The sequence below is a fragment of the Ctenopharyngodon idella genome, chromosome 8, assembly GCF_019924925.1.
Source record: "Ctenopharyngodon idella isolate HZGC_01 chromosome 8, HZGC01, whole genome shotgun sequence".
NCBI lineage: Eukaryota > Metazoa > Chordata > Actinopteri > Cypriniformes > Xenocyprididae > Ctenopharyngodon > Ctenopharyngodon idella.
In genome coordinates, this window is record NC_067227.1 from 8,066,124 (window position 1) to 8,093,976 (window position 27,853).

At 38.4% G+C, this 27,853-nt stretch overlaps 1 protein-coding gene across 1 annotated transcript; it reads right to left on the reverse strand.

Annotated features, from left to right (window-relative positions):
- prlhr2a (prolactin releasing hormone receptor 2a) lies at positions 1-27,571 on the reverse strand. Its single transcript, XM_051903333.1, has 3 exons — positions 27,439-27,571; positions 8,498-8,990; positions 1-2,435 (listed from the first exon to the last, which is right to left on the reverse strand). Exons 2-3 carry the CDS (start codon positions 8,965-8,967, stop codon positions 1,793-1,795), a joined length of 1,113 nt encoding a protein of 370 aa, XP_051759293.1. The 5' UTR covers positions 8,968-8,990; positions 27,439-27,571; the 3' UTR covers positions 1-1,792.
- Positions 27,572-27,853: the final 282 nt, after the last annotated feature.

Genomic DNA, 27,853 nt, shown 5'->3' on the forward strand with positions numbered 1-27,853 from the left:
TTTTACATAAAATATGTTTACATATCATCAACAAGACAAAAAATTAGCTGAATTTATTAAAATGACCCAGTTCAAAAGTTTGTGAACCATTGATTCTTAATACTGTGTGTGGTTACCTGGATGATCTACGACTGTTTTTTTTTTTTTTTTTTTTTTTGTTATGTGATGGTTGTTCATGAGCCCCTTGTTTGTTCTGAGCAGTTAAACTGAGCTCTGCTATTCAGTGTGAAAAAACGGATCTCAAAATCATTCAGTCACTGCTGGAAAGGGTTCAAATATGCAAAAAATCCTCGAAAAAACTGAAGAATCTGCAGGACCTGGAGAATTTTTCTGATTTTCAGTTTAACTGCTCAGAACAAACAAGGGACTCATGAACAACCATCACAAAACAAAAAAACAGTCGTAGATCATCCAGGTAACCACACACTTTTTCACTTGCTTTTTCTTGCAACTGTATAATACATTTTATGTCATTGTAAATTACATTCAGCTTGAACTTATTCTTTTTGAGTGTATTACTTATGTAATAAGTAAACCCATACCTTTTAAAAGTATGCTAAAATGTACTTCTTTTTCACAAGGGAGTAAAAAAAAAAAAAAAAAACACCTCCATGCTTATGCAGGTCTCCATGACCTCTAGATTTGGCTCGGCTCCTACAAAGTAAGTATACAGTATGGGATTTTTTCATGTTTATCATTCACCATGTGAAAACCTCTCCTCGACCAGCTGCATGATTTGGGGTATAATTCATGTCTTTAGCACACTGTAATATTTGGAGGTTTGTTCAAATCATTAAACCTAAGTGTGAGCTATAGTAATGCTTGGTATAATGATTTATTTTCTCTTAAAAATATACATTTTCCTATCTCCGTCAATGTGATGATAGTGATCATGCTGAGAATTCTCAGTATGAAACAACCTCCAGTCCAGACATAGTTTATTGATGCAACATTCACATTACATGAACAAAATTGTACAGTCAAAATCACAAGTGAGACTGCCCAAAACTTTTTCAAACCTCTCTGAACTTTTAGTTTTATTCCTTGTTTGCTTCAGGAAAATGCAGATAGCTTACTGGATTCTTGGTTCATTAACAAACAATTTCAATTACATTACAACATCAATAGAGTCATATTATTTCCTGCAAAATGAAAATAACTTTTTGTTTGCCCAGACTAATTTTGCTTTGTATATAAAGACAATAAGTTTGTGCTCAAAAAAAAAAAAAAAGCACAAAAAACATAAAAGGCTTAAAAGGTTTAAAAACAACTAATTAGTTCAATAATCAATACAGTTTCAATATTATTTACCTCTCTAGACCCTGTCCTTGTTATATATGTTATCTGTGGCTGAAAAAAATACCATCTTGTATAAACACATGCAGTGAAAAGGCATTTATATAAGCTGTACTACACTTTTAGAGCTGAATTGTTTACTTTTCTGTAAGTTGGGTGTCAGAAGTTCAATGTTTCTTTTTTAGTTTTTTTTAGGGACCATTCTCTCTAATGAGACCAACATCCAAAGCCTGTTTCCTTTTTTTAAGTAATCCAAATTCAAATCACAGACAGTATGGTCAAATCTTGTGGCTTAATCCAATAGCTTTCTCATCAGTAGACATGGCTTGTACTTCCCAAAAGGACCATCTGTGTTCATCTAGAACAAGATGCACATGGAGGAACTTTACAGATGGCAGATTTATGGCCAGGACCGATGTGAATATTTTCTCCATTCCAAAATCTTGTTCTGCTAGCCTTGGTGGTCTTTGAACTAACTCAACCTGCTCACTTTCTGTCAGAGAACCACGCTAGCAGTGGCACAGTTGTTAGCAGGAATCCCGATGCCAATCCGTCTATGGCAGGTAAACATCTTTCGCAATTCTGCCCTGAAACGGTCATGCAGCCATGCGTATAAAAATGGGTTACAACAAGATGAACTCATTCCACACAAGTGACACAACAGCTGGATCAACAGGAAGTAGCGCTTGTCAATCAGGTCTATATCAATATCCCGAAGAACATTGAAGACGCTTATTGGCAGCCAGCAGATCCCAAAAGCAGCAACGACCAAGGACACCAGGCGAAACGTCTTGCGTTTCCGAGCCCTCTGGGCTTCCGCTTGGCTCTGGGTACGATGACCCGGCACCACACAATTGCGAAGCTTCACCGAAATGCACAAGTAGGAGATGCAAAGAGCAGACAGTGGAAGAACATAGGTGATGAAGAGCGTGCTGTAAGCATAGGCTAGTCGCTCTCTCTCCTGACCCATCCAGAACTCCTCGCAGATGGTGAAACCTTCGTCCTTGAACTCCACATGGTACGTGTGGGCCACAGCAGGAGCTACCAAACCACATGACAGAATCCAGATCCCAGAGAGAAGGTACGTGCAGGCCAGAACTGATATGCGCTTCTTCAGTGGATGAACTGTGGCGTAGTATCTGGAAGTTAAATGAGGAAACAAGTTATGGCAGTGATCTCACATCTGTATCTGAGGCAACAGTTCAACAAGTCTTCTATCATGATCACACTGAAAATTCTCTCATTATTTACTCACCCACATGCCGTCCCAGATGTGGAACTATAAACTAAAGACCTGCGTAGGACAAATTTTTCAGTCCTACTCCCGCAAAAATATATGTTACCTTTTCCCACTCCCACCTGCAACATTCGTGCTATGCGTCACCTAACCACAACCTACACATCCCAGCATAAACGCTTATGATAAATTGTTTGTTATTTTTGAGGACCTATTATGCCCCCTTTTTTCAAGATGTAATTTAAGTCTCAGGTGTCCCCAGAATGTGTCTGTGAAATTTCAGCTCAAAATACCTCACAGATCATTTTGTTGTAAATATCCATTTTTATTAAATACCCATGCTATTTTCGTGCATGTGTCTTTAAATGCAAATGAGCTGCTGCTCCCCACCCCACTTTCCAGAAGAGGGCGAAGCCAGTAGCTACAACTAGTACCTCTGCCAAAAACTAACAAAACATACTGTATGTTTAGTTTTGATTATCATCTCTATTGTGGCCATGCTCATAGACATTGCAGTTCTTCATCATGAAAGTTTATTATCTGCATGTGTTTTAAAGCTATATCAGTTCTAATTTATCGTTTTCTGAGCGCACACATCTTAAGCACGCACAGAAAGCTGGCTATCAGACGGCACTTCTCGTGAGTATTAAACTAACTTCTTTTTCATTTCTTATTGTGTTTAAACTGTCAAATAACTAGGTTATGTCAAAAACACTAAAAGTTCACATAAACAGTCAGTTATGTCTGTGAATGTAAATAGCAGGGACAGAAATCAATGACTAGAAAATGTACCTTTTATGAAGTTTGCATACATACAAAATTTGTGGGAAAAGACACATTTTTTCAAAATGTTTCCAACTCTGACTTTGAACCAGTTCTGTAGAATGGCCCATAAACATTGCAGTTTGGATGCTTTCATTGTGATTAGCTGGCTGAGTTTACAAAAGTTTATATAATTGACATAATTTTACTTATGGCATTCGGAATCAAAGCTTGCCTCTTTCCAAGTGTAATTGCATATATCTGTAATGATTATATTGCACGTATGTTGAAAAAAAGGCAGATTAAACACACTTGACTCGTTACAGACACACCCCAAAGCGGAGACATTTTGTTGTCAGAGGCACTGAGTGGAGTTTTGCCACTGTAGTGGACATTCACCGTAAGAATAAATTATTATTTCTTATAGCCTATATCTGCTATATCAGAACTGTTTCACTGCAGACCTTCATGACTATGTGTCAAGGTCAATGTTATCTGATATTGCATGCCTTTAACAATATCAGATAATTTGACCTTTTATGACAAGGCATGGTTAGTTCAATCAATGTGGTCGGACTCTTTAGGGCTGAGACTCGATTCCATAAAGAATCGATTCCTTAAATCGGGCGCGTTGGGAATCGAGTCCTAAAAAGAGTCATATTCAATTCAAAGGTGGCGCTAAAATTCATTCACGTCGGTCTCCAAAAATGCAGACGAAGACATCAATCACGCAGCGCAACGAAATGGCTAAGAACGCTGTCTTTTAAAAGTTAAACCTTTTTTGTTAACTTGACATGGCATTTTAAAAACGTGGCAATCATGCGCGAGACGCTGAAAGAGACGCCTGTCTAGTGCATATTTACATTGACAAACGTTACGCAACGACATAGAACGCAAAAACACTACTGTATGTGAACCAGCCCTTAACGTGGTAAGTCATTTTAGTATTGAGTATTTGATTAGTTAGTGTTATGTGCATTGCCATGCTGAAAATGATTCATCTGACTGATTAATTGGCATTATCGGTTGAATTTGTTCTTGTTCAAAATTTACTTACAAAGGAATCATATTTTACATTTTGTTTTTATAATTTCCACAATTCTTTTCATTGTCAGTTCAAGCTTTAGTATTTGTAGTGACACTAAGCAATACTGCTAAAAACTCTTTGCATTAAGAATCAGAAATATTAATTCTTAGAATCATTAATGATGATATTTGAGTTTCTGAGCTTTGTGTTAGGATATAAAGACAGTGTAATAAGCTGAACAAGAGATTTAGCATGTTGATTTTGTAGAGTCATTAGTGCGCTGTAAAAAACTGGATCAAAACAAGACCTCTAAACGAACTCTTTATTTGCTTCAAGGTGAGTAGGACCCGTACCATGTCTTGCTTAAGAAGACATGTGGCAATGTGTTACCTCTTCAATGGACAGACATTTTCACGCCTTCAGTCCAGCCTGGTTGAATGGGTCTGCATCTAAACCCAACGATAATATCAGGGGCTTTCAAAGACAGTATTCATGTGGGTTTCACTACATGTAAAAGCACTAAAGATGAACCACCAGACCACGTACACGAGGTGACAGCCTTGTATGAGCAAAAAAAAGCCTTCACTGTAAGGTAAATGGATTCCTAATGCACCTATTATATACAAACCACCAATTTTTCATATTCTGTGGCTAACATGCAGCACCATCATCCATCACTGACTCAAGCACCTACGCAGGGACGAGAGTGTGAAGGTTAAAGGCTTTACAAAGTCACAAATTTAAAATAGAGAAGATCCTCTATGAATACATATCTTCAGAAATGGGGCAAACAATTCCTGGTTTATCTTAGTTGTCCGTAGTATTTCACATTTGGCAACATGTTGACATTACTTTAGCCTTCTAGCTTAAGTGTTTATGTGTCTATATATTTGCAGAATAAGTCACTTTACAACTGTTTGTCACATGTAAGTTGGAGGTACACGTAATATCTTGCATTCTCATGGCTTTTTTTGTATCTCTACAGATAAAATGACTCATTTAAAAATGAACGCTCCATAGCGGCACTTAACAGGGTCGTCTGGTACCCTGAAAAAGAGCTGTTTAGATTACAGCTTTATTCAGATTGAGCTGAAAATCATCAAACTGGTTGCCTGGGGAGTTGAAACAATGTGGGCTTTTAGAAAATAAACTCTCTTAAAACTTAACACTTTTCACATTCTCAATTAAAAAAAAAAAAAAAAAAAGTCTAACAAGGATCCACTGTGGATATTCATCACAGGACAATAACAGTATCTCACAGAAGTGAGTACACCCCTCACATTTTTGTAAATATTTTATTGTATCTTTTCATGTGACAACACTGAAGAAATGACACTTTGCTACAGTGTAAAGTAGTGAGTGTACAGCTTGTATAACAGTGTAAATTGGCTGTCCCCTCAAAATAACTCAACACACAGCCATTAATGTCTAAACCGCTGGCCACAAAAGTGAGTACAACCCTAAGTGAAAATGTCCTTTTTGTCTGAAAGTCATTAAAATTCCCACCAGCCTCATTTCCAGCACATCTCAAGTAATGTATTGTGCTTAAAATTCTTGATTATTTCACTCTATTATCATACTTTTACATATTTAAATATAATTTTTTTTATATGATGGATTGTCATACAGTAGTTTAAGACTCAAGGTCTGGGTCTATGACAAGGACAAATTATAAAGTTATTTGAAAAGAAGCAAAAAAAATAAATAATTAAGGCATGGTAAAAATGGTTTCCAAGACATTTTTATTGTGACCTTCATATAACAAAAACCAAAGGTTTGAAATCTATTTAAAAAATCTGCTAAAATCAACATCTGAGATGTAAAAGACTTTAAAGAAACAGTTAATTATTGGTGGAAACTTTTTTTTGTTTAATGATTTTTAAAAAATCATGATAATTTACAGATTCCAGTCATCATATGATCGCCTATGCTCTTTTTGAACTGATCGACATGTGGCTGTGGCAGTAGATTTATATTTCTGTAAAGCATCATGCAAACCCTTAAGTTTCAGTTGGTTGATTTTTATCTGCATAATTGTGGTGCAACACACTCTTGCCAGCACCACGACACATACTTTGTCTTTGTGAAAGAATATGCAAATAAAAACCATGCAATGGTAAAATGTGCCTTTGCATTATTTAATGCATTGAGTACCTTCAGATCTCAGTACAATGAAAAACTCCTGTTGTTATAAAGTTTTTATGAGTTTTTAATGAGAAAAAGATAGATTCAGACTTGCGTCAGTCATGTCACAAGTTAGCGCCCCCCGCCTTACTCTCCACGTCACTGATTCTGTTATCAGTAGGATTTATTTGTAACTGTCTGGCTCAATCAGAAAGTAGTAGGCGGAGTTAGTATAACAAGTCTGTCAACAAGGCGTGCTATTTGCATTTGGTGTAAATAGACACTCCATCTGCATCCGAAATCACATATTTCCCTAATATATAGTAGGCGAAAAACAGTATGTGACAAAAGAAGTATGTACAAATTCACAATGCTCATAGAAGAGTAGGCAAAGAGTACCCAGATGACCTACTACTTCTGCCGAGATTCTGAAGTGTGCATACAGTGGACACTTTACTATCCCATAAGGCCAGGGGAGAGGATGCAAGAGAAGCAACGCAACTGACACTGATAGGTCACATGATAATGACAACATGGCATGTCATGATAATGATAACAGGGGCATAGCCATCATTTCAGAACTGAGTGTAATATATATATTTATATATATAAATATATGATTTGATTAGGTTGGATTAGTTCACTTTCAAATGAAAATTAGCCCAAGCTTTACTCACCCCCATGCCATCCTAGGTGTATATGACTTTCTTCTTTCTGATGAACACAATCAGAGATATATTAATAAATATCCTGATGCATCAGAGCTTTATAATGGCAGTGAGCGGGACCAATGAGTATGAAGAAAGTGCTTCCATCCACATCCATCCATCATAAACGTATTCCACGTATTCTCCGGGGGGTTAATAAAGGCCTTCTGAAGCAAAGCGATGCGTTTGTGTAAAAAAAGATCTATTTTTAACAAGTTAAGAAGTAAAATATGTAGCTTCCGCCAGACCACCTTCCGTATTTTTTTCTTTTTTTAATTTATTATTATTATTTTTTTTTTACACAAACGCATTGCTTTGCTTCAGAAGGCCTTTATTAACCCCCCCGGAGCCGTGTGGAGTACGTTTATGATGGATGGATGTGGATGGATGCACTTTCTTCAGCTCATACTCGTTGGTTCCGCTCACTGCCATTATAAAGCTCAGATGCGTCAGGATATTTATTAATATATCTCTGATTGTGTTCATCAGAAAGAAGAAAGTCATATACACCTAGGATGGCTTGAGGGTGAGTAAAGCTTGGGGTAATTTTCATTTGAAAGTGAACTAATCCTTTTAAAGGGTTAGTTCACCCAAATATGAAAATTCTGTCATGAATTACTCACCCTCATGTCGTTCCAAACCCATAAGACCTTCGTTCATCTTAAGAATACAAATTAAGATATTTTTCATAAAATCTGATGGCTCAATGAGGCCTCCATCGCCAGCAAGACAATTAACACTTTCAATGCCCAGAAAGCTACTAAAGACACATTTAAAACAGTCCATGTGACTACAGTGGTTCAACCTTAATGTTTTGAAGTGACGAGAATACTTTTTGTCTGCCAAAAAAACCCCAAAATAACGACTTTATTCAACAATATCTAGTGATGGGGCGATTTCAAAACACTGCTTCATGAAGCTTCGAAGCTTTACAAATCTTTTGTTTCGAATCAGTGGTTCAGAGCATGTATCCATGCAGGCCTCACCATCAGATTTTATCAAAACTGTATTTATTTGTGTTCCGAAGATGAACAAAGTTCTTACGAGTGTGGAACGACATGAGGGTGAGTAATTCATAATTTTCATTTTGGGGTGAACTAACGCTTTAAAATAAAAAATATTTTAAGTGTAATATTGCACAATATTGCTGTTGATTAAATAAATGCAGCCTTATAAAAAAAATTAAAAATGTTTTGAACTTTGAACAGTTTTTTACACAATTAATCAAACGATCATGTCTGTTACATAAACATGCACTACAAAAGCCCCAGAATGCTAGTTGAGATTGATGCAATGATGAATGTCACACTGTCAAGAGACACAACACTCAGATGCATCGCTCACCTGTCCACTCCAATGGCTGTCAGTGTGAATACTGACACGTACACCGTCACAGGCTGAATGAGAAACACCAGGTAGCACATGAATCTTCCAAAAACCCACCCGCGAGGATTAAAAGCATATGCCAGGGTAAAGGGCACACAGGTGGCACACATCAGCATGTCAGAAAATGCCAGGTTACCGATGAAGAAGTTGGTCACGTTGTGCATTTTTTTGGTGTGGCAGATGACGTAAAGCAGCAGATAGTTCCCGAAAACTCCCACAAGGACCACAAGAGCGTAGCATGGGATAATGAGAGGTTTAAAAGACTGAAGGAGCTCCACGCCAACAAACTGAGGATTGCGCTTAGTCGTGTTCGTCGACTGCAGCATGACTTCGTAGATTTGACCCAAGCTGGAATTTTCCATTGTAACGTTTTCCAAGCAAGACGAGGTCACTGGAGTGCTGAGCCATTCACCACCACTGCCATCCATCCTGGAATACTGCTTTCAGAGACCTGAAGGGTGGGAGTTTTGGCATATTAACAAGGAAAGAGATACATATTGGTTAGCTTTCTTCATAAATCAACTCTTCTGCTAAATTTTAAAGTAGTAACAGATGGGCTGAAATGGCTGTGAAGAGGAAGTGAGCTACTTGATTGTGTCCTGTGGGGGCGTGTGGTGCCAAACATGCAGTTTGCACCATATAGGTGCTAGTTCATGATGAAAGTTAGGTTGGCTCATATAACGAAGTGACTTTTTCAAACTCTAATGAGCACAACCACAATTTTCCCTGAAAGTTCCAGTTCTCTATACCGAACCACTTTCTGCATAGAAAAGAGAAGTCACTTATAGAAGCCATTCAATAGAGCCTTGACTTTGCAAGTGAAGTTACTCATACAAATGAATCAGTGGGACATGAGATTTGTGTGTTCCTCACGATATACGCTCTGTCAAACCAAACAGCAGTAAACAGAAACTCCAAAAGACACTAATGAAAGCCAGCATGATTTGAGTCAAAGATGTGTCTCGGCTGCAGTCACATGTAGGCCTTGCCGTTTGAAAGGGTGCTTGCTGTTGAAATGCAAATGAACCTCATTCACTAGCGCCCTCTAATTAAGTGAGTAAATGGTTCATAGATTAAGCATAAATGCTCTTTGGTGTTTCCTGTAACAAGCTACTGCAAAGCAGTGATTGTGTTTTCTGTTATTTTCTCTTTACCAATCAGTCAGTTGTTACAAGAGCAGTATGCTGCATGTTTAATTTGTGGCTTAAATGCGTATCTCATCATTGCTGTTGTCTTCAATCAGGATTTTTTGCAGAATGTATTTTCACATTTGACACGCATTCAAAAATACCCATTTGACAGGAATCAATTGCAGCTGGTAATTTTAAACAGAATGATGAGCTAAATGTCAGAGACAACTTATTTACTTAGCACAAACCTTCATTAGCACATATTCAAGGATGCTGGGATAAATGTCGACCGGCCCTGTTAGATGAACAATAAACTGGATGATATATTTAGTTGAACAATTACAATGCTATTGCAGTGATTTAAAATTAAGTGATGCTATCACAGTAATCTAATGGTGCGTTCACACCAGACGCGAATGAAGCGTTATGGTGCGTTCACACCAGACGCTAATGAAGAGTTAAGCGCAAGTAATTTACATGTTAAGTCAATGCAAAGACGCGAATAGACATCCTGCGGCGCGATTTGCGCGAATGAGGCGGCGCGAATGGCACGCTATGAATTGAGCGTTTCGGGCGAGTTGAAAAATCTGAACTTTGGCGAAAATTCGCGCCGCGTTAACCAATCAGGAGCTTGCTCTAGTAGTGACGTGATTACGACGTAGCGAGAGGAGGCAGAAATCCAAAACAACAATGGAAGACAAAATCATTGTCGCTGCATGTAGATACCCGGAGCTGTACGATACATCTTCATACTTTTATAGAAACAGGAGTAAAAAGGATCTTGCTTGGAAGAAAGTGAATGAGGAGGTCAGACAATCTGGTAAGCTCTTTACTCAATCTGAGCTATATATATACATATTGAGACTACAAGCTAGCTAAAGCCGGCAAATTGAGCTTATTCGCCGTATTTTACAACTACTTTCCCGCTGACGAGTTGATGTGTTTATTCAGAGGAAGTGTGCAAAAACGAGACTGGAGCTGCCTGGCAGAAGCCCCTCTCATGACGCGAATTCGCGTCTGTTGTGAAGTTAATTTCAGGCGCGAATGAAGCGAGTAAACTCAAAATGTTCAAGTGTCCAACTACGCGCAAATAGCGCGATTTATTCGCGCAAGTCGCGTCTGGTGTGAATGCCCTATTAAAGTGACAGTTGCTAAAGCCCATGTCATTCTGCTAATTTCTCCCTACATGCCTTGTGACTTGTTCGACAATGTTGAAAGAACTGTTAATCGGCTCTCTGGTTTAAACCTCTTGAACGACAATTGTATTGCTTGATTTGATCAATTTCATGTCTCTTAAATTGTCCTTTTCAATTAATCGCATCAAAGCACATATTTACCAATTTGTTTGCATCATTACTCATAACTGTTTATGGTAGTCCCTGCATGGCATTTTATGTTTTAAAATATTTTTGTAGAATAGTTTATAGTTTAGGGTCCAATTCTCACTATTAACTAACTATATTAACTGCGACTTTTGCCTCAATAAACCCCTAATTACTGCTTATTAATAGTAAGTAGTTTTTAAGTTTAAGTATTGGGTAAGATTATGGGATGTAGAATAAAAAACAAATGGTATTTGGTCACAATCAGCTACAAAACTCTAAAGCATCTCATCAAAAGCATCTATTCTCCTTTGTACGTGAGCACAGAAAGACGCATTCAACATGTGAACACTATATATTGAACGTTTTTTTCAAGTCATTCTTCTTCTGGTCTTTTTCCTGTTGTAGCAGTTAGCAAACAGTGTTTTATTACCACGCGCACACACTTCTGGATTGGAGCGTGGATTGCCTGTGACTGACTGTATTCGTAGTCCGTACCGTATGGTTCGAAATGAATGCATGTACCATTACACCCCTAATATATATACAAGCCTATGGTTGCATCTCAGTCAGCTTCCTAGTTGAGTTGTCAAGGCACTGATCAGGCAATGTCTCAATTGCAAAATTCTTCCAGTGCACTGAAACGTTCCTCACTATGTTCCCTTAACAGAAATTATGTCACATTTATGAAGTGCGAAACATAAAACGAGCCAAACCTTTAAATATAATGACATGCGATAGAAGATTTTAGAAGACAAACCATTTTTTTATTATATGTCAGCATAAACGCATTGCTAGACAGGTAGTTAACACATCTAGTTAACATTTATAATTAAAGGATTAGTTCACTTTCAAATGAAAATTAGCCCAAGCTTTACTCACCCTCAAGACAGCCTAGGTGTATATGACTTTCTTCTTTCTGATGAACATAATCTGAGAAATATTAATAAATATCCTGACGCATACGAGCTTTGTAATGGCAGTCAACAGGGTTCATGAGTATGAGCTGAAGAAAGTGCTTCCATCCACAAGTAAGAAAGTACATCCATCCAGTTTTCGCCAGACCGCCTTCTGTATTCAAGTTAAGAAGAAAGTGTGAATTGGCATCGCGTCAGTTACACTTTTTCCGTAAGTTGAATAGGGAAGATGTAGGATGTAGCATAAGCTTTGTGAACTGCAAGAGTTTTACACTTTCTTCGTACGTTGAATATGGAAGGCGGTCTGGTGGAAGCTAGATATTTTACTTCATAACTTGTTTAAATATGGATGATTTTTTTTTTTTTTTTTTTTTTTTTTTTACACAAACACATTGATTCGCTTCAGACAGCCTTTATTACCCCCCTGAGCCGTGTGAAGTAGGGGAGCGCAGGGCACAAACTAACGCGGGGTTAGTTGTACCACACATGGTTTAAATACTTCCACACACGCTAACATTAAGAAACTTAGTGTATTTACTAGTTGCCATATCGACAATATATAGAGAAAAAATTGCGCCAAAATGTAAAAATCTTTAGAAGATATCACTGAACATTTATTTAACAATAGCAAAAGTAAATTTCTTACTTAAGCTAATTTTTCATCTATATTTTTTGTTTTTATTTAAAATTAGACAAATCTGATATTATTTTAATCTCCAATCTGTTGTTTAGCAGTTTGGGTAGTTCTTAAATGCTTCACTAACTATCAGAAGACACTAACCAGGTTTAAATTCCAGTTGCGCAGATAGGGTTCGTTGTAACACTGCGTTACAATGTGCCCCACTATTAGAACTATACTGTTCTATACAGTTACGATACAACTTGCATAATCAACTTTTATGAATTTCTGTTGAGAAACCATGGAAAAAAGGTGAATAAAGACTGAGAGGAAGAACCTGAACATCCAGAAAATATTATTTCAAGAAATGTTCAGCATTTGTACTGTCTCGTCTATTTATCTCCTGTTCTGTGAGAGCTGTGAGTAGAGGGAAAGGAGTGTTTTTGTTCAGCTCTGTGTTTTTTTGAATATGTTTCTTCATCTGTTTGGGTGTATTGTTTTGACCAGTATAACTGCTGTGTAACTGTGTTTTGCAGAGTGTTCATTGTACAAAATTATTTAAATTTGAATTTCTAAAAAAATGCTATTATTTTATATGAAAAAAATAATTATTGTCTTTTATTTGACAAAATATTTTAGTTTGTCATGTATATATATTTTTTTAATTAAATCAGATAAAATTTTTAGCTGTCATATGGTCATGTTACAAAGTGCCCCATCACATGTTACAATGTGCCTCACCTATGGGGCATGTTGTCACATTTCACTTCCCTTCTTTTGGGGTAAATAAAGAAAAAAGTATACACTGTATTTATGAAACAAAGCCACATATTTGTACCAGACATGTGTGAAATTAATGTGGAACAAAAGAAATTCTCTGAACCCTTAGTAGATTTACACAAACTGAGAAAGTCAAAAAGCGTTAGGTTGTGCCCCGCTCTCCCCTACACATTTATGATGGATGGATGTGGATGGAAGCACTTTATCAGCTCATACTCATGAATCCTGTTGACTGCCATTATAAAGCTTGGTTGCATCGGGATATTTATTAATATTTTTCCGATTATGAATCAGAAAGAATAAAGTCATATACACCTAGGATGGCTTGAGGGTAGTTAAGCTTGGGCTAATTTTCATTTGAAAGTGAACTAATCCTTTAATATTCGGCTGAAATGTTGTAAGGATGCAGCTAAAATCTTTCTAATCCTAAAGACTTTGATTAGCTTGTTCAGGTGTGTTTGATTAGGGTTGGAGCTAAACTGTGCAGGAAAGTGGATCTCGAGGGCCAGAGTTGAGAACCCCTGCTCTAAACTATATTATCGCCTAGCTCTAATCTGCTTAATGTGACTATAATTCATGAAGATACTAAGATTATAAACATTAACATCATGATTGTCTGTAAAGCTGATTTGAACATGTATTGTGAAAAGCAGTATATAAATAAATTTGATTTATTGATGTCACATTAAGAGATATAATATAGCCTAATAATAATAATGCGGTCACGCATTCTAAAATGAAAATGCTCTTATCATCACATGCTGTCGTAGCCTACAGAAATACAGTCATAAAGTAAAAAACTTTATTGACATGATAATTTACAGTATTTTACAAAACATATACTTTAAGTAACATAATATACAGAATGTTAATTAGGCAAAGAGATACATTAAATGAAAGTGAAAATAAAGTAAATGCACAATGAATAAAAAATATAACCAATAATATAAAAATACTAAATGAAGACACGATCAATAGATTTTAACAGCTGTGGGATGGGATAGATACAAATGTTTTCTTGTAGGCCTATATTATTTTATGTTTTTACATATTCTTTTAACCTGTATTAATAATAACAAACTTCATCTGAATGCTGTCTATGGCAACATCGTGCGCAATTATATAATAGGCCTATAATATAGGTTAAAGTCCCCCTGTAGTCAATAATTTTATCCCTTAAAGCTCTTCTTTGATCACCAAAATTACACATTTAAAAGTTTTTTTCCTGTGAAAAACAAAAAAAAAACTTCATTCCTTAAAATAGCTTGAATATAACTCTACACTCTTGCCTCATTTAGTATACGCGGATCAATGAAACCTATCACGCAGGTTTGTTTACGGATTAAACTTGTAGCCATGAGAAATAGATGTCATTCCCTCAACATAAGAATCATGGCCACGAGAAAAATATAGGATCTCAAGGCCATGACTTCACATTGTGTGGCCATGACATAAGGATGAAAAAATGATCACCACATATCACATTCACACAAGTTAATATGTTGTAGCCACGACAAAACCAAGTGAACCGAACATGTCCCCTCTCGGTCACTGTACAATTGGAAGATATAAGTCACGATTATTTTCACTCTGAAGTGAAGACAGGCTTCCATATTATTTTGTCCAAATTATTGTTTCTCAGATTAAAAAAACAAACCCTCATAAGCTATTTTAGACCTAATATCAAGATATGTATTGAATGTTGTCAAAATATTTGTGCGGTTTTTTTTTAATATAGATATGCTATATCCCAGGTCTAACGATAACACATTGAGCAGAAACAGACTAAAACAGCTCTTGATATGAGACATGTGAGGTGTGTGTTATTCTCAGTCTCCAGCATTCTGTGAGTTTCTTTAAACCACTCTGGGTGGTTGCATCCCATCTCTGTGGGTGCTTCAGTAATGCTCAGTTGGTAGAAACACAGACTAATGGAACTATTGAGGTTCTCTTTTTTTGGCTCACGTTATAGTGAGAGCCCAGGTGAACAAACAGAATAAGTGTTCCTTCTGTTTATCATACATTGCTGTCAACAGATTTTAATTTGCAAAAGAACTAAACCTAAATAGAACTGAAAGAAAGTAATATTATTAATAATAATAATAATAATAATAATAATAATGCACTAATACGAAGCTGTGGTGAGCAATGCAGCCCAAAACATTAAGTGGACAAAAAAATAGCAAAACGTTTGCAAAATTTCTTCTAAAACATTACTACTCATCATGTTCCTAATTATGCAGGCGGAAAATGTCAAAATCACAATAATTTCTGTCAGCAAGAAGCTGTTCGCTTCAATGCAGCTAGGTTCTCTTTTGAGGGATATGCAGGCTATGAAACAAGAAATCCAAGTAATTTTAATAATAAAATTTTTATTAAAATAGGGCTATAACATTAAAAGTCACAACCGAGAGCTTCCCATCAGGGTGTGATGCCTTCCTTTTCTAGCGGCAGCGTGTCATTATGACTTTTATTATTATATGCCCTATTTTAATATTTTTATTATTACACCTCATGTGAGTGCCTTTTTCATTTTTATGATGCATCAGATGCTCAAATTATAACCAAAGAGGTCAGCTGACCACAAGAAAAAGAAATGGAAAGAATAATGACTTTCAAGCACCATTAAGGCTGGAGTACACTACATGACTTTTAAAATCTATATATTTTTAAAGGAACACTCCACTTTTTTTGAAAATAGGCTGATTTTCCAACTCCCCTAGAGTTAAACAGTTGAGTTTTACCGTTTTCGAATCCATTCAGCCGATCTCCGGGTCTGGCGGTACCATTTTTAGCATAGCTTAGCATAGTTCATTGAATCTGATTAGACCGTTAGCATCTCGCTCAAAAATGACCAAAGAGTTTCGATATTTTTCCTATTTAAAACTTGACTCTTCTGTAGTTACATCGTGTACTAAGACCGACGGAAAATGAAAAGTTGCGATTTTCTAGGCCGATATGGCTAGGAACTATACTCTCATTCCGGCGTAAAAATCAAGGAACTCTGCTGCCGTACCATGGGTGCAGCAGGCGCAATGATATTGCGCAGCACCTGTGACTCCCTGCTTGCACAGGGAGCGTGCAGCAGCAGTTCCTTGATTTTTACGCCGGAATGAGAGTATAGTTCCTAGCCATATCGGCCTAGAAAATAGCAACTTTTCATTTTTACACTTAGTACACGATGTAACTACAGAAGAGTAAAGTTTTAAATAGGAAAAATATCGAAACTCTTTGGTCATTTTTGAGCAAGATGCTAACGGTCTAATCAGATTCAATGAAATATGCTAAGCTATGCTAAAAGTGGTACCGCCAGACCCGGAGATCGGCTGAATGGATTCGAAAACGGTAAAACTCAACTGTTTAACTCTAGGGGAGTTGGAAAATGAGCCTATTTTCAAAAAAGTAGAGTGTTCCTTTAAAAACAGTAGGCATCACACACTTTCCAACTTTATAAATACTGTAGTTAAAGAGAAAAACTGGGTATACACTAAACGACTGAGACTTTCAAACTCAAATTCAAGCTGAAACATGTACCTCGTTGCTAGGAGAGGCATGATGAATGAAAACATTCAAATAGTATTCAAAAAATAGTAGGTGAAAAGCACCTAGATGACCTACTATTTCCGCTGAGATTCTAAATTGCGAATTTGATGGACAATTTACTATCCCATGAGGCCATGAGAGAGGATTTGTGATTGGCGGTGAAGCGACGCCCTGTAGGTCACACGAAGGTGACGACATGGCGGATGTCCGAATTTCATTCATCCTAAACGCATTCATACTATATAGAACATACTGTTATGTCTTCGTGGGGACAAACCAGAGGATCTAGCTCACTGATGCGTTTATTCAGGATTATATCAGCAAATGGCTTGAAAACAAAACAGCCACAATGTTCTATCTGTACTATTCTTTTGAAAATGGGGATTCTCTGCAATAACCTCATAAATGTCGAAACAAAAACCAAAAACACAAAACAAACACCAAAAAAGAAACAAACAAACGAAAACAACAACAACAACCAGGTTGTAAACACAGTTTCGGTGAATCACACTTCAAAAAATCACTCAATAGAGGGCAAGCAGCATACTATGGACAACATTACCGGTCAGAGTTGGCATTAGACTGGGCAAAATGATCCAGAAATGGTTGCCATATACTGTGAAATTTATCAAGGATACCCATAACTCCATAATTGATTCTCCTCATGTGCAATATACCAGCGAGATAAGTCAACCAGGTCTTAAACTGAGGAATAGTATCCAACTTCCAAAGCCTTAGAATGATACTCTTAGCAATATTCATTCCATACATAATGGTACTTTGTACAGAGACATTATGGTCCCATAGAAAAAAAGAATAGCCAAATAATGTCAGAAAACCACTTGAATATGTCACACCAAACAGTAAAGTTTAGGACATGTCGAAAAGAGATCAGTGAGCCTTCGGCAGATTTACACCTGTCACATGTAGAAGAAATGGTGTGGAAGATTCTATGCCAATTATATTTTGAATAGTGCAGACTATGCGCTGCATCCCCTAGGGGTCGCTATGGGGAACGGAATACCCACGCTGCCATGCTGAAGGGATGAGTGCCTTATTGGCTGAGTTAAGTCAAAATCTTAGAGTCTTCATCCCTAAGCTGCACCAGCGACAATCATAGGTCAGAGCTTCTCAAGAACAGAGGCCTGGATAAAAGGATAACTCTAAAGAGAGGAACCCTAACTACGTTCATACTTAGGCCAGATTCCAAGAGGCTCACTGAGAGCCTAAGATACTCATCTTCCCTAAAAGCAGCCCTGGAGAGTGGAGGACCCAACAAGAGGCCTGAAAACACTCTAACCCAAGGGAAGCAACGGGTTGAGTCAGCTGGCCCGCGCAGCTCCGCAGAGTGAAGGCCTATAGAATGCCTCGCAGATTGAGAGGAGGCCTGGCAACACTTTAAGTAGCCAAGGAGGCTCCAAGGGAGCCTAACTACCAAGCATACGATCCTACCGCCTAGCCAAGCTTCAGGAGCAGAGGCCTAGAAAACGACTCTCTAAATAGAGAGGAGGCCTAACAATGTTCCACACACCAGATATCTGCAAGGAGGCTCAAAGAGAGCCTACAACCCGCAAATACTATCCTGGTGGAGCTCTAGAGAGCGGAGGCCTCAAGAAAGATCTGAAATGAGTGGAGGCCTGACGACACTCATATTAGCCAAGGAGGCTCACAGAGAGCCTGACGACTTGGCAAATAATAGCTGAGCTCTAGGAGCGGAGGCCTCAGCATCAGAGGAGGCCTAACAATGATCCACACACAGGATATCATGCGAGGAGGCTCTCAGAGAGCCTTTAACTCAAAACTGTTATCCTAGCAGAGCTTTAGAGAGCGGAAGCCTCAATAAGGCAACTCTTTAAAACAAGAGGAGGCCTGACGATGCTCACATTATCCAAGGAGGCTCACAGAGAGCCTGACGACTTATCAAATAATAGTCGAGCTCTAGGAGCTCAAGAGAGCGGAGGCCTCAATAAAGATAACTCTCTCAGCGAGAGGAGGCCTGATGATTTTGCCAAAGAGGCTCACAGATAGCCTGACAATTTAGCAAATAAAAGCCGAGCTCCAGGGGCGCAGGCCTCAGCATAACGATACTTATCGAGACAATAACAATGCTCCACACACATGATATCTTGCAAGGAGGCTCACAAAGAGCCTACGACTGGCAACTGTTATTCTGGCGGAGCTCTAGAGAGCGGAGGCCTTAATAAAGACAACACTGTCAAAAGAGAGGAAGCCTAATGATGCTCATATTGTAAAAATCAAAGCTAAATCAAACTAAAAAGCACTTCTATCAATACGGCCAGATGTTGATAGCAGATTCTAAAAAAAAAAGCAGTAGCCAAGGAGGTTCAAAAAAGAGCCTAACAACTTGACAACACTTCTTGAGAAAGCAATTTTTTTACAGGCAAAAAGCGCTTTCTAAAAAAGGGCTAAACAAGCTTAACTCAGCATCACCAGCAGATGGAGCTCTGCAGACGGAGGCCTTAAAACATTGACCTAACAACGTCAAAAAACAGAAAACTAGTTACTTAGTACTAGATAACTAGATAACGCTTTCTGAGTGAAGCTCAAGGAAGCGGAAAAAAACCCTGTTAAAACAAAATAGTCACTAAGGAGGCTCACAGAGAGCCTACTACTCAGTACTATCTGGCATCAGACAGCGCATTCACAACTAGCCACTAATGCCAAACCATCAGAAAGGCAGATGTAAAAGTAAACAAACTGCCAAAAACATAGGTCCAGCTTCAGGGACGGATGTAAAAAATGTTTCAGAGCCCCTCCTGGCTCCTGCATTCCCTCAACATCAGCATAATTTGCATGAGTGCAATGGATACAGGCAGAATATGGCTTTCCCCAAGATCTCTGTGAAGATCCGGGAGAAATGGATGGCTCGTACGAGCTGGACGGTTATGTCCCGACAGGAAACGTTCGTAGAGAAGGCCGCGAGGGGGCCTGTGCTTCTCACGTTTCCATGGCACATCTAATCTCGCGGTTTGACGTGCGATCCGAATCATGATTCGACCATGATTCATAACGCTTCCTGAAGCAGTGTTTTGAAATCGGCCATCACTATATAAGTCGTCATTTTGGTTTTTTGGAGCACCAAAAATATTCTTGTCGTTTTATAATATTAATATTGAACCACTGTACTCACATGAACTGATTTAAATATGTTTTTAGTACATTAATGGATCTTGAGAGAGGAAATGTCATTGCTGGCTATGCAGGCCTCACTGAGCCATTGGATTTCAACAAAAATATATTAATTTGTGTTCCGAAGATGAATGAAGGTCTTACAGGTGTGGAACGGCATGAGGGTGAGTAATTAATGACAGAATTTTCATTTTTGGGTGAACTAACCCTTTAAGGCACTCATAGAGATGCTTTCACGTCTGTTTTCGTATGATTCTTTTCAGAGTGATAGAATCTGTCGTTTGAACTAGCGTGCTTAAGGTTAAATGTGCGCTTTTTGCGATCTGGTCACAGTAATTGGTTCCACCTGGGCTTGACTCTCTCGGGATGAGTTGTAGGCAGAGCATGGGCGAGTCTAACAGGAAGTTTTCCTTTTTTGACTCCTCTTGTTGACTCAAATAATATTATTGTTCTCTGTTATTTATCTATTTCTGAGGAATTAGAGACAGAAAGGTGCTGTAATTGTTATTATTATAACAATTAGGAGTTGTGTTAAGTTATAGCCTGTGCCAATGACAGATTAAATCAGTTTTGGCTGCATGAGACACATTTGCTTCTGTGAGCCTTCTGTTTTTCCTTTGATCTCCATGCTGTGGCAGAGAGATCATAAGAGATTCCAAATTTAGCCCACATTTATCCTTTTTTACGGAAATGTGTAAGGATTGTGTGATCATGTGTCGATGCCTCTCTGCTATTTCTCAGTAGCTGAGGCTTTTTATTTTCTACTGAATGACAGGTACAGTAAGCAGAAGCTGTGGTTGCTGAGCCTTGCTTGGTTAGCAGTGTCAAGTCGTTAGGCCTTCTGTAAGCCTCCTTGAAAAGCTGTCTTAGGTGTAGGACATCGTTAGGCCTCCTCTCCCTTTAGAAAATCGTCATGCTGTGGTCTCCATCCTCAGAGCTCAGCTTGGCAGTTTGCTAGGTTGCTAGGCTCTCTGTGAGCCTCCTTGGCTACTCCCTTTTCAGTGAAGCGTTGTTAGGCCTTTTCTTGTTATAGAGAGTCATTCTTCTCAGGCCTCCGCTCCCTAGGGCTCCAAGTTGTTTGGCTTTGCGATGCCTCCTTATTTGTCACTGCTTTCAGAAGGAAGCGTCGTTTAGGCCTCCTCTCGCTACAGAGAATTGTTCTGCTGAGGCCTCCTCTCCCCAGAGATCCGCTCTAATAGGGTCATCAAGTAGTTAGGCTTTCTGTTAGCCGTTTTGAGTATAGGACATAGTTAGGCCTCCTCTCCCTTTAGAGAGTTGTCATGCTGAGGCCTCCATCCTCAGAGCTCCACCACGCACCATGTTGTTAGGCTTTCTGAGCCTCCTTAGCCACTGCCTTTTGGAAGCGCCGTGGGCCTCCTCTCGTTATAGAGAGTTGTTTTAGCCTCCTATCCCTTGAGCTTCACCTGCATAATGGTGCAAGTTGTTAGGCTCCATAAACTCTCTTTGGGAGGTTGTTTTGGGCAACAGGACTTATTGATGTATCTTCTCGTCTCGAGAATTGTCACATGGAGGGGTTTTTCATCCTTTTTGGACCAGGTAGTGTTGCCAGGTTGTTAGGCTCTCTTTGAGTCTCCTTGGCTGTGGCTTTAGGACTGGAGCATTGTTAGGTTTCTTCTCATTTTGAGAATCTTCCTGTGAGGCCCCTGCTTTTTAGATCAGCAGGCAGTATTGTCTAGTTGTTAGGCTCCCTTTGAGCCTCCTTGGCTACTGCTTCTATAAAGAGTACTGTTAACCCATCTTTTTTTAGAGAACGTGCTTTCTTGATGGGAGCTTGGATAACAATGCTGAGTCATTAGGCTCTCTTGAGCCTCCTGGCTTCTCCTTTGATAGTGATGTTAGGCCTTCTCTTTCTAAGAAAATTGTACATTTAGGCCTCCGCTCTCCCAGAGCTCGGCCTTTTTATGCAATTCTGAGTCATAGGCTCTCTTGAGTTTCCTGAGCCTCCTCTGCTGCACCTGGGTTGGGAGTACTTTTAACCATGTTTTTTCGTTTGCTCCCCTGAGCTCCATCTGCTATGTTAGTGTCAGGTTGCTAGGCCTTCTATGAGGCCCCCCTGACAGACGTTGGATGTAGCTAGGCCTTCCCTCTCTCTCGCTCTCTCTCTGGAGTCGTTATGTTAAGGCCTCCATCTTCCAAGCTCAGCTAGGGGCTAAGTTGCTAGGCTGTCTGTAAGCCACCTTGGTCACTGCTCTTGAACTAGAGCATTGTTAGGCCTCCTCATTATGAGAGTCGTTCTATTAGAGGACTCCGCTCCCCTCAGCTCCACCATTATTTTGTCAAGCTCCTGGCCCTGTTATGTAGCCTCCTTGACAAGCATAGGACGTAGTGTATTCGTCTTATGAGCTCAGCCAAAGGCTAAGTAGTTAAGCTCTCTGTGAGCCTCCTTGGCTACTGTGAGCGTATCTAGGACTCCTCTCGCTACAGAGTTATCTTACTTCCACTCCCCAGAGCTCTGCTAGGACAGCAAATGTGAATTGTAGGCTCTCTGTGAGCCTCCTTGCATGATGTCCTGAGTGTGGGGGCGTTGTTGAGTCCACTCTCGATTCAGAGAGTTGTCATACTGAGGCCTTCGCTCCTAGAGCTCAGCTAGGCGGTAGGGTAGTATGCTAAGTTGTTAGGCTCTCTGGGAGCCGCCTTGGCTACTGACTTTAGTGTGGAGTGTTGCTAGGCCACCTCTCATTATGAGAGTCGTCGTATTGAGGCCTCCATTCTACAGAGCTTCGTGGGCCATTTAGACTGAGTTGCTAGCTCCTTTCTGAGCTTTTTTGGTACTGCCCTTGGGTTAGAGTGTTGCTAGGCCTCTTGTTTGAGGCCTCCACACTTCAGGGCTGTTTGAACAGAAGTTCTGAGTGTTAGGGTCTCTGTGAGCCTTTTTGGATGCTGGCCTGAATATGAACATTGTTAGGCTTCCTCTTTTTAGAGTCATCCTGTCAAGGCCTCTGATCTTGAGAAGCAAGATCTATGATTGCGTTGCTGGTGTGCGCCATAGGGATGAGGACTCCTTTGAGTCCTTTGACTTAGCTCAGCTTAGGGTATTCCGTTCCATATAGCGACCCCTAGGGGACACAGCATGGGTTCCCTTTTAAAAGGGAACGTCTCAGGTTACGCATGTTACCATGGTTCCTTGAGAATAGGGAACAAGACGTTGTGTCCCTTTGCCATGCTTTCGGTATTCCTGCACACGTCTCCTTCAAACAACAAGTATGATGTATTTTACAGGTGCCCTTTTATACTCACGGTCACACCAGTAGTGACGTCATAGGCTGCCACCTGCCAATGTCAAGTTGTTTGTCATTTAGAATCATGCTTCAGACACCGGATATGCCGGAAGCATTCCCCATAGAAACCATGGTTAAATGCATAACCTGAGACATTTTTGTCTTAGAGCCCCTGGGCAAAAATCGTTTAGATATTCCAGCCCTAAGGTGTTTCCAAACACACACTGGAGGACAGTGGATATTGGTGGAATCCATACTTACACATCAGGACATCAGCTGGATTTTCCAGAGAATTCATGACTGGTATCTTATACGAAGCACTAATTATTTCTGTAAAGTAATTCTGCTGTACACTGAAATGTACAAGACAAATGTAAAAGAGAAGTTACTGTAAAAAAAATAAGAAGGTGATATGGTTTGAAATTATATCAGAGTAAATGATTTGGACAGAAAACCGTTTTTGTGTGAACCATCCCTTTAAGCTCTATAACACTGCCCTGACAAATCTTTCCTGAAAGTGACACCTTTTCCTACCCTGACATAGCAAATGAAACACATGAGTGGGCAATGATCAAATATATGACAGCATGCGTTGTTCAAGCAACAATTCCCCTCCTTGAAACAACTTTTGTTTTCGTTTTAAATGCAAATTAAATTGATGAATTGATCTAGTGTCAGAAAAGACCTTCTCAAAGCCTTTGACATCTTTTGTCTAGCTTAACACATTCAGACTGTAAATGAGTCTCACAGACTTGCCTCAGAAGGAAGGAGATTAAAATCAGATATTTTGTTAAACAAAGCAGTGAAGTAAATCATAGATTTTTATGATATGTTCACTTTTCTCAACAAAAAGACATGTTTACTACACATATTTATCAGATGAACATAAAATGACCTTTACTGTCAAAACACAATAAGCCTAAATCATGTGCTTCAGATTATGCAGTCTGTGATGTCCAGTGTTAGGTAATACTAGTAATGAGTTATAGTAATAATATTACTTTCCCCAGTAATGAGTAGTTGCCACAGTTGCCATCCATATAATGGCTCGTTACAACCTTATTTTTGTCTTAACCCCTACTGATTTGAAGACCACCAATCCGATCATCCCTAGTTTAATTTTTGTAATCTTTACGACTCACGTGTGCACATGATGTCACCATTGCAGCAAGCTAGCTTGGAAAATGGAAAGCTTACATTCAGGGGCGGGAAATTGTTATTACTTTGATTTTGTAGAGACTTAGGAGAAAAGATAACAAGAACATTGTTGTCAAATGTAAATTGTGGCATATTCTATATTCTGGCATTACGTGGCTTGCCCATCCACATCCCTTTGATCCCAATATATTATACCCACCTATTATCAAAAGTCTTTGCTACACAATTTGAGATTAATACTTTTACTCAAGTTTAGACTGTAAAGCACCATCAAGTGTTTGTAATAACTTCCATTGTTGATCTAATGTGGATTTGTTTTCATATAATATAGTACATATAACATATACTGTACTAGTCATATAATACAGAGGCAGAAATAACTTGTTTTTTTTTTTAGATAAACACCTGCTGAGCATTTCTCATATAAACATAATTTATTCTAAAAAAAAAACAAAAAACAATAACCCAAAGTGCATGAAAATCACATACAAACCATTATAGTACGTGTAATATCTTCATGCTAGTTGTGTATGGAGACAGAATGCAGAAGCTCACAGAATGTTTTGTCATCCTTATAGGGAAGGAATAATGTCAATAATCAAGTATGCATCTGAGTAATCAAGTATGTATCTGAGTAATGTATCTGCAGCAAATCATCATTCTTTGGGTCATAACAGCGATCACAGAAGTGAAAACAGAGGGAGACACTGAGAACCTAATGCTCATCAGATCACATAATTTAGTGGAAAAAGAATAGTAATTATGATTACTGTCTAAGGAAATATATAAAGTAAATGTGTAAAAATTCCCTGACATTCACAAAGAGACGCACATGTAAAGTCAAAATTACAATTTTGTGGGGTGTAACAGAAAAGTAATATAACAAGTAGTGTAATGAATTACTGTTGGCAGGGAGTAATAAGTAAAGTAATAATATTACTTCTGAAAAAATAGTAACGAGTAATGATTTTGTCTAACGATCCCAACACTGGTGATGCCTACATGCAGGCATGCCTTTAAATAGACTAAATATACTAGAGAAGAAGGAATAGAAACAGAAAATATTACTCTCTCTACAAGTCCCTTAATTCAGCTGTCGATTTTCTGGCATTGTGTTTAATCACTTCAACTTCCCTTTGAGCCAGCTGCCCCTCAATGGCTTCCGTCCAGGTCATAAATCCGCAATCCCTGCCTCTCCAGGTGTAATATACAATTGATTCATGCTCTCAGCCAAATCTTTTGTTGTGAAGGAATTTCATTGAGCAGTTTATTCAGACCTCACTGGAGCATACCTGCCCTCACTCCCACACACTTGCGTTACAGTAATGTAGACTATTGAATGAATTGTTCTTATGAATCGAATTGTTTTTCAATTAATCTGTTGAACCATTTCACAAATGTCTAAACTAAATTTATGATGCGGACTGAATTAGTCCATTGGACTGAACCGAGAACCATCTTTCTCATATTTTTTTCAGCACATTTTTTTTTTCTTTTAGTACTTACAGATGAATGTGCTAAAAATACATCCCTTAATGTTAGTGTTTTTCACCCATTGTTCAATAGACCAATAGAAAATATTAAAAGGAGCCTACTGGAAATATTTTTACAACTTCAGTTACCAAATCACATACAAAGTTGGCTTAAATAAATAGTATATTTATTGAAACGTGCAAAACCTTTTCAGCAAAGTAAAATGTAAATGAATTTAGTATTGTTTATATGTAAATGAAAAGTGTATTGAGGTTCTAAATTACGGTTTTGATGAGCTGAATCATAACTGCAACAAACTTACAATATAATTACAATAACATAGATGCAAACTTTCAGTGAGAACTCACCTTTTTGAGATCAAAATAGGTCACCTATGGTATTTGCATAGATCCAATGAGAATGTGTTATATGGGGGGTAGGGGGGTCTACAAGGGTACTTGGGAACTTACAAGGGTAAATAAAGAACTGGTTGTTTCAATAAGTACTGTACAGTGTTTCCTTTACTCTTTACTTTAAAAACTATGTCTATAATGGGTAATATTTTATGTATTTGAGGTCTGAGATGTGGCAAACAGTATTGCTGTCTAATCAGCCAATATTGTCTTAAATATCCTGCATAGAATTTCATTATTTATAACATGAGATTTTAACCAAATGTTGATTTTTGGTAAAATGTTGCAACAATATGTTAATTTTTTGCGCAAAAAATTAGTTTTGGACATTTAAGGGATTTTTTCAATTATTTTTTATTACCCTGTAAGTAACTACAAATGAGCATATAAAGCAAATAACTTAAAAAATTCAGTGCACAGCATGTTCTCACCTTTTTCCCCCTTACCTGTTTGCATCCCTGAATAAACACTCATATCAAAAACTTAATCAAGTAATATGCTCTAAATATTGCTTTATTTGAACGTTTAGGATGTTTAATATGTCACGTGAAAAAAAAGATTCAGTGTTTTTTGACATTAGCTGTTCAAAAGAACCGATTTTTAGAAATGAGTCCGACTTCCCCTCATCTGGTTCACAAATGGTTAATCAAAGCGCAACGAGGACAGATTCATAAACAGAGGAGTTAACAGACCAACAAAAAATGCATCTTCTGTTCCATCAATAAGACGGATAACAGTAGATTTCAGAATGCTGCATAAATGACTAAAGTATGAACCAAAATGTGCACGAACCATACTTTTACCATTCGTATGAAAAAGCACAAAATTGCTAACTTGAACTCTCCGTTCGTCTATTCTATTAAAATCTTGTCATTTATGCCATGGGATGAGATTGCAGTACTCCACTTCTTTAACAGGCTACATGACTTATTAATAGGCTATAGATTACTGATATTATATTCATAAATTAATGTTTTTTATATTAAACTGTGTACATAGTTAAACTATTATTCATTTATGCATTGGTTTTGTGAATGCGTCCAAAATGTTGACTATTTTAACCTTTTTACCACTCAGCCTAAATTAAACTCAGTATATCCAGGGTACAGGTTCTTGACAGATGCATGAAAAAACTGAAAGACGATAAAGTCTCACCTTTTGCAACAGGGATGCGATTTAGTTGTTTCCCTCGTAGACGCACAGATTCTCAAACAGCAGACTCGCGCGCGCTCGTTTATCATCAGATGCGCTACCGGACCTGAGTGAGAGCGTGAGAGTTGTGTTTCCCGCTGGAGAGGCAGGGTCGTGTGCGTGTGTGTGCGCGCGTGTGTTATTCGAGCGCCTTTTGAGTCCAATTATATTATGGTTAAATCTAGAGAGATTTTATTCTTCGACCTTTCAATTCTGCACGTCTCACTTGTCAATTATGTCACTGTCAGTTAGTACTGAATTTTAATTCTCCAGCTTTCCCTCTGGCCAATCAGATTTACACTTTCCAAGTGACAGACACCTAGATGAACATGTTGAATGAAGAGAAAAATATTATGAGTCTGCATGATCTGTCATTAGA

Coding starts and splice junctions, on each gene's coding strand:
- prlhr2a (XM_051903333.1), bottom strand. CDS start 8,967: ATGGATGGCAGTGGTGGTGAATGGCTCAGCACTCCAGTGACCTCGTCT. Junction 2,436..8,497: donor ACAGCCATTGGAGTGGACAG/GTGAGCGATGCA, acceptor TTTAACTTCCAG/ATACTACGCCACAGTTCATC.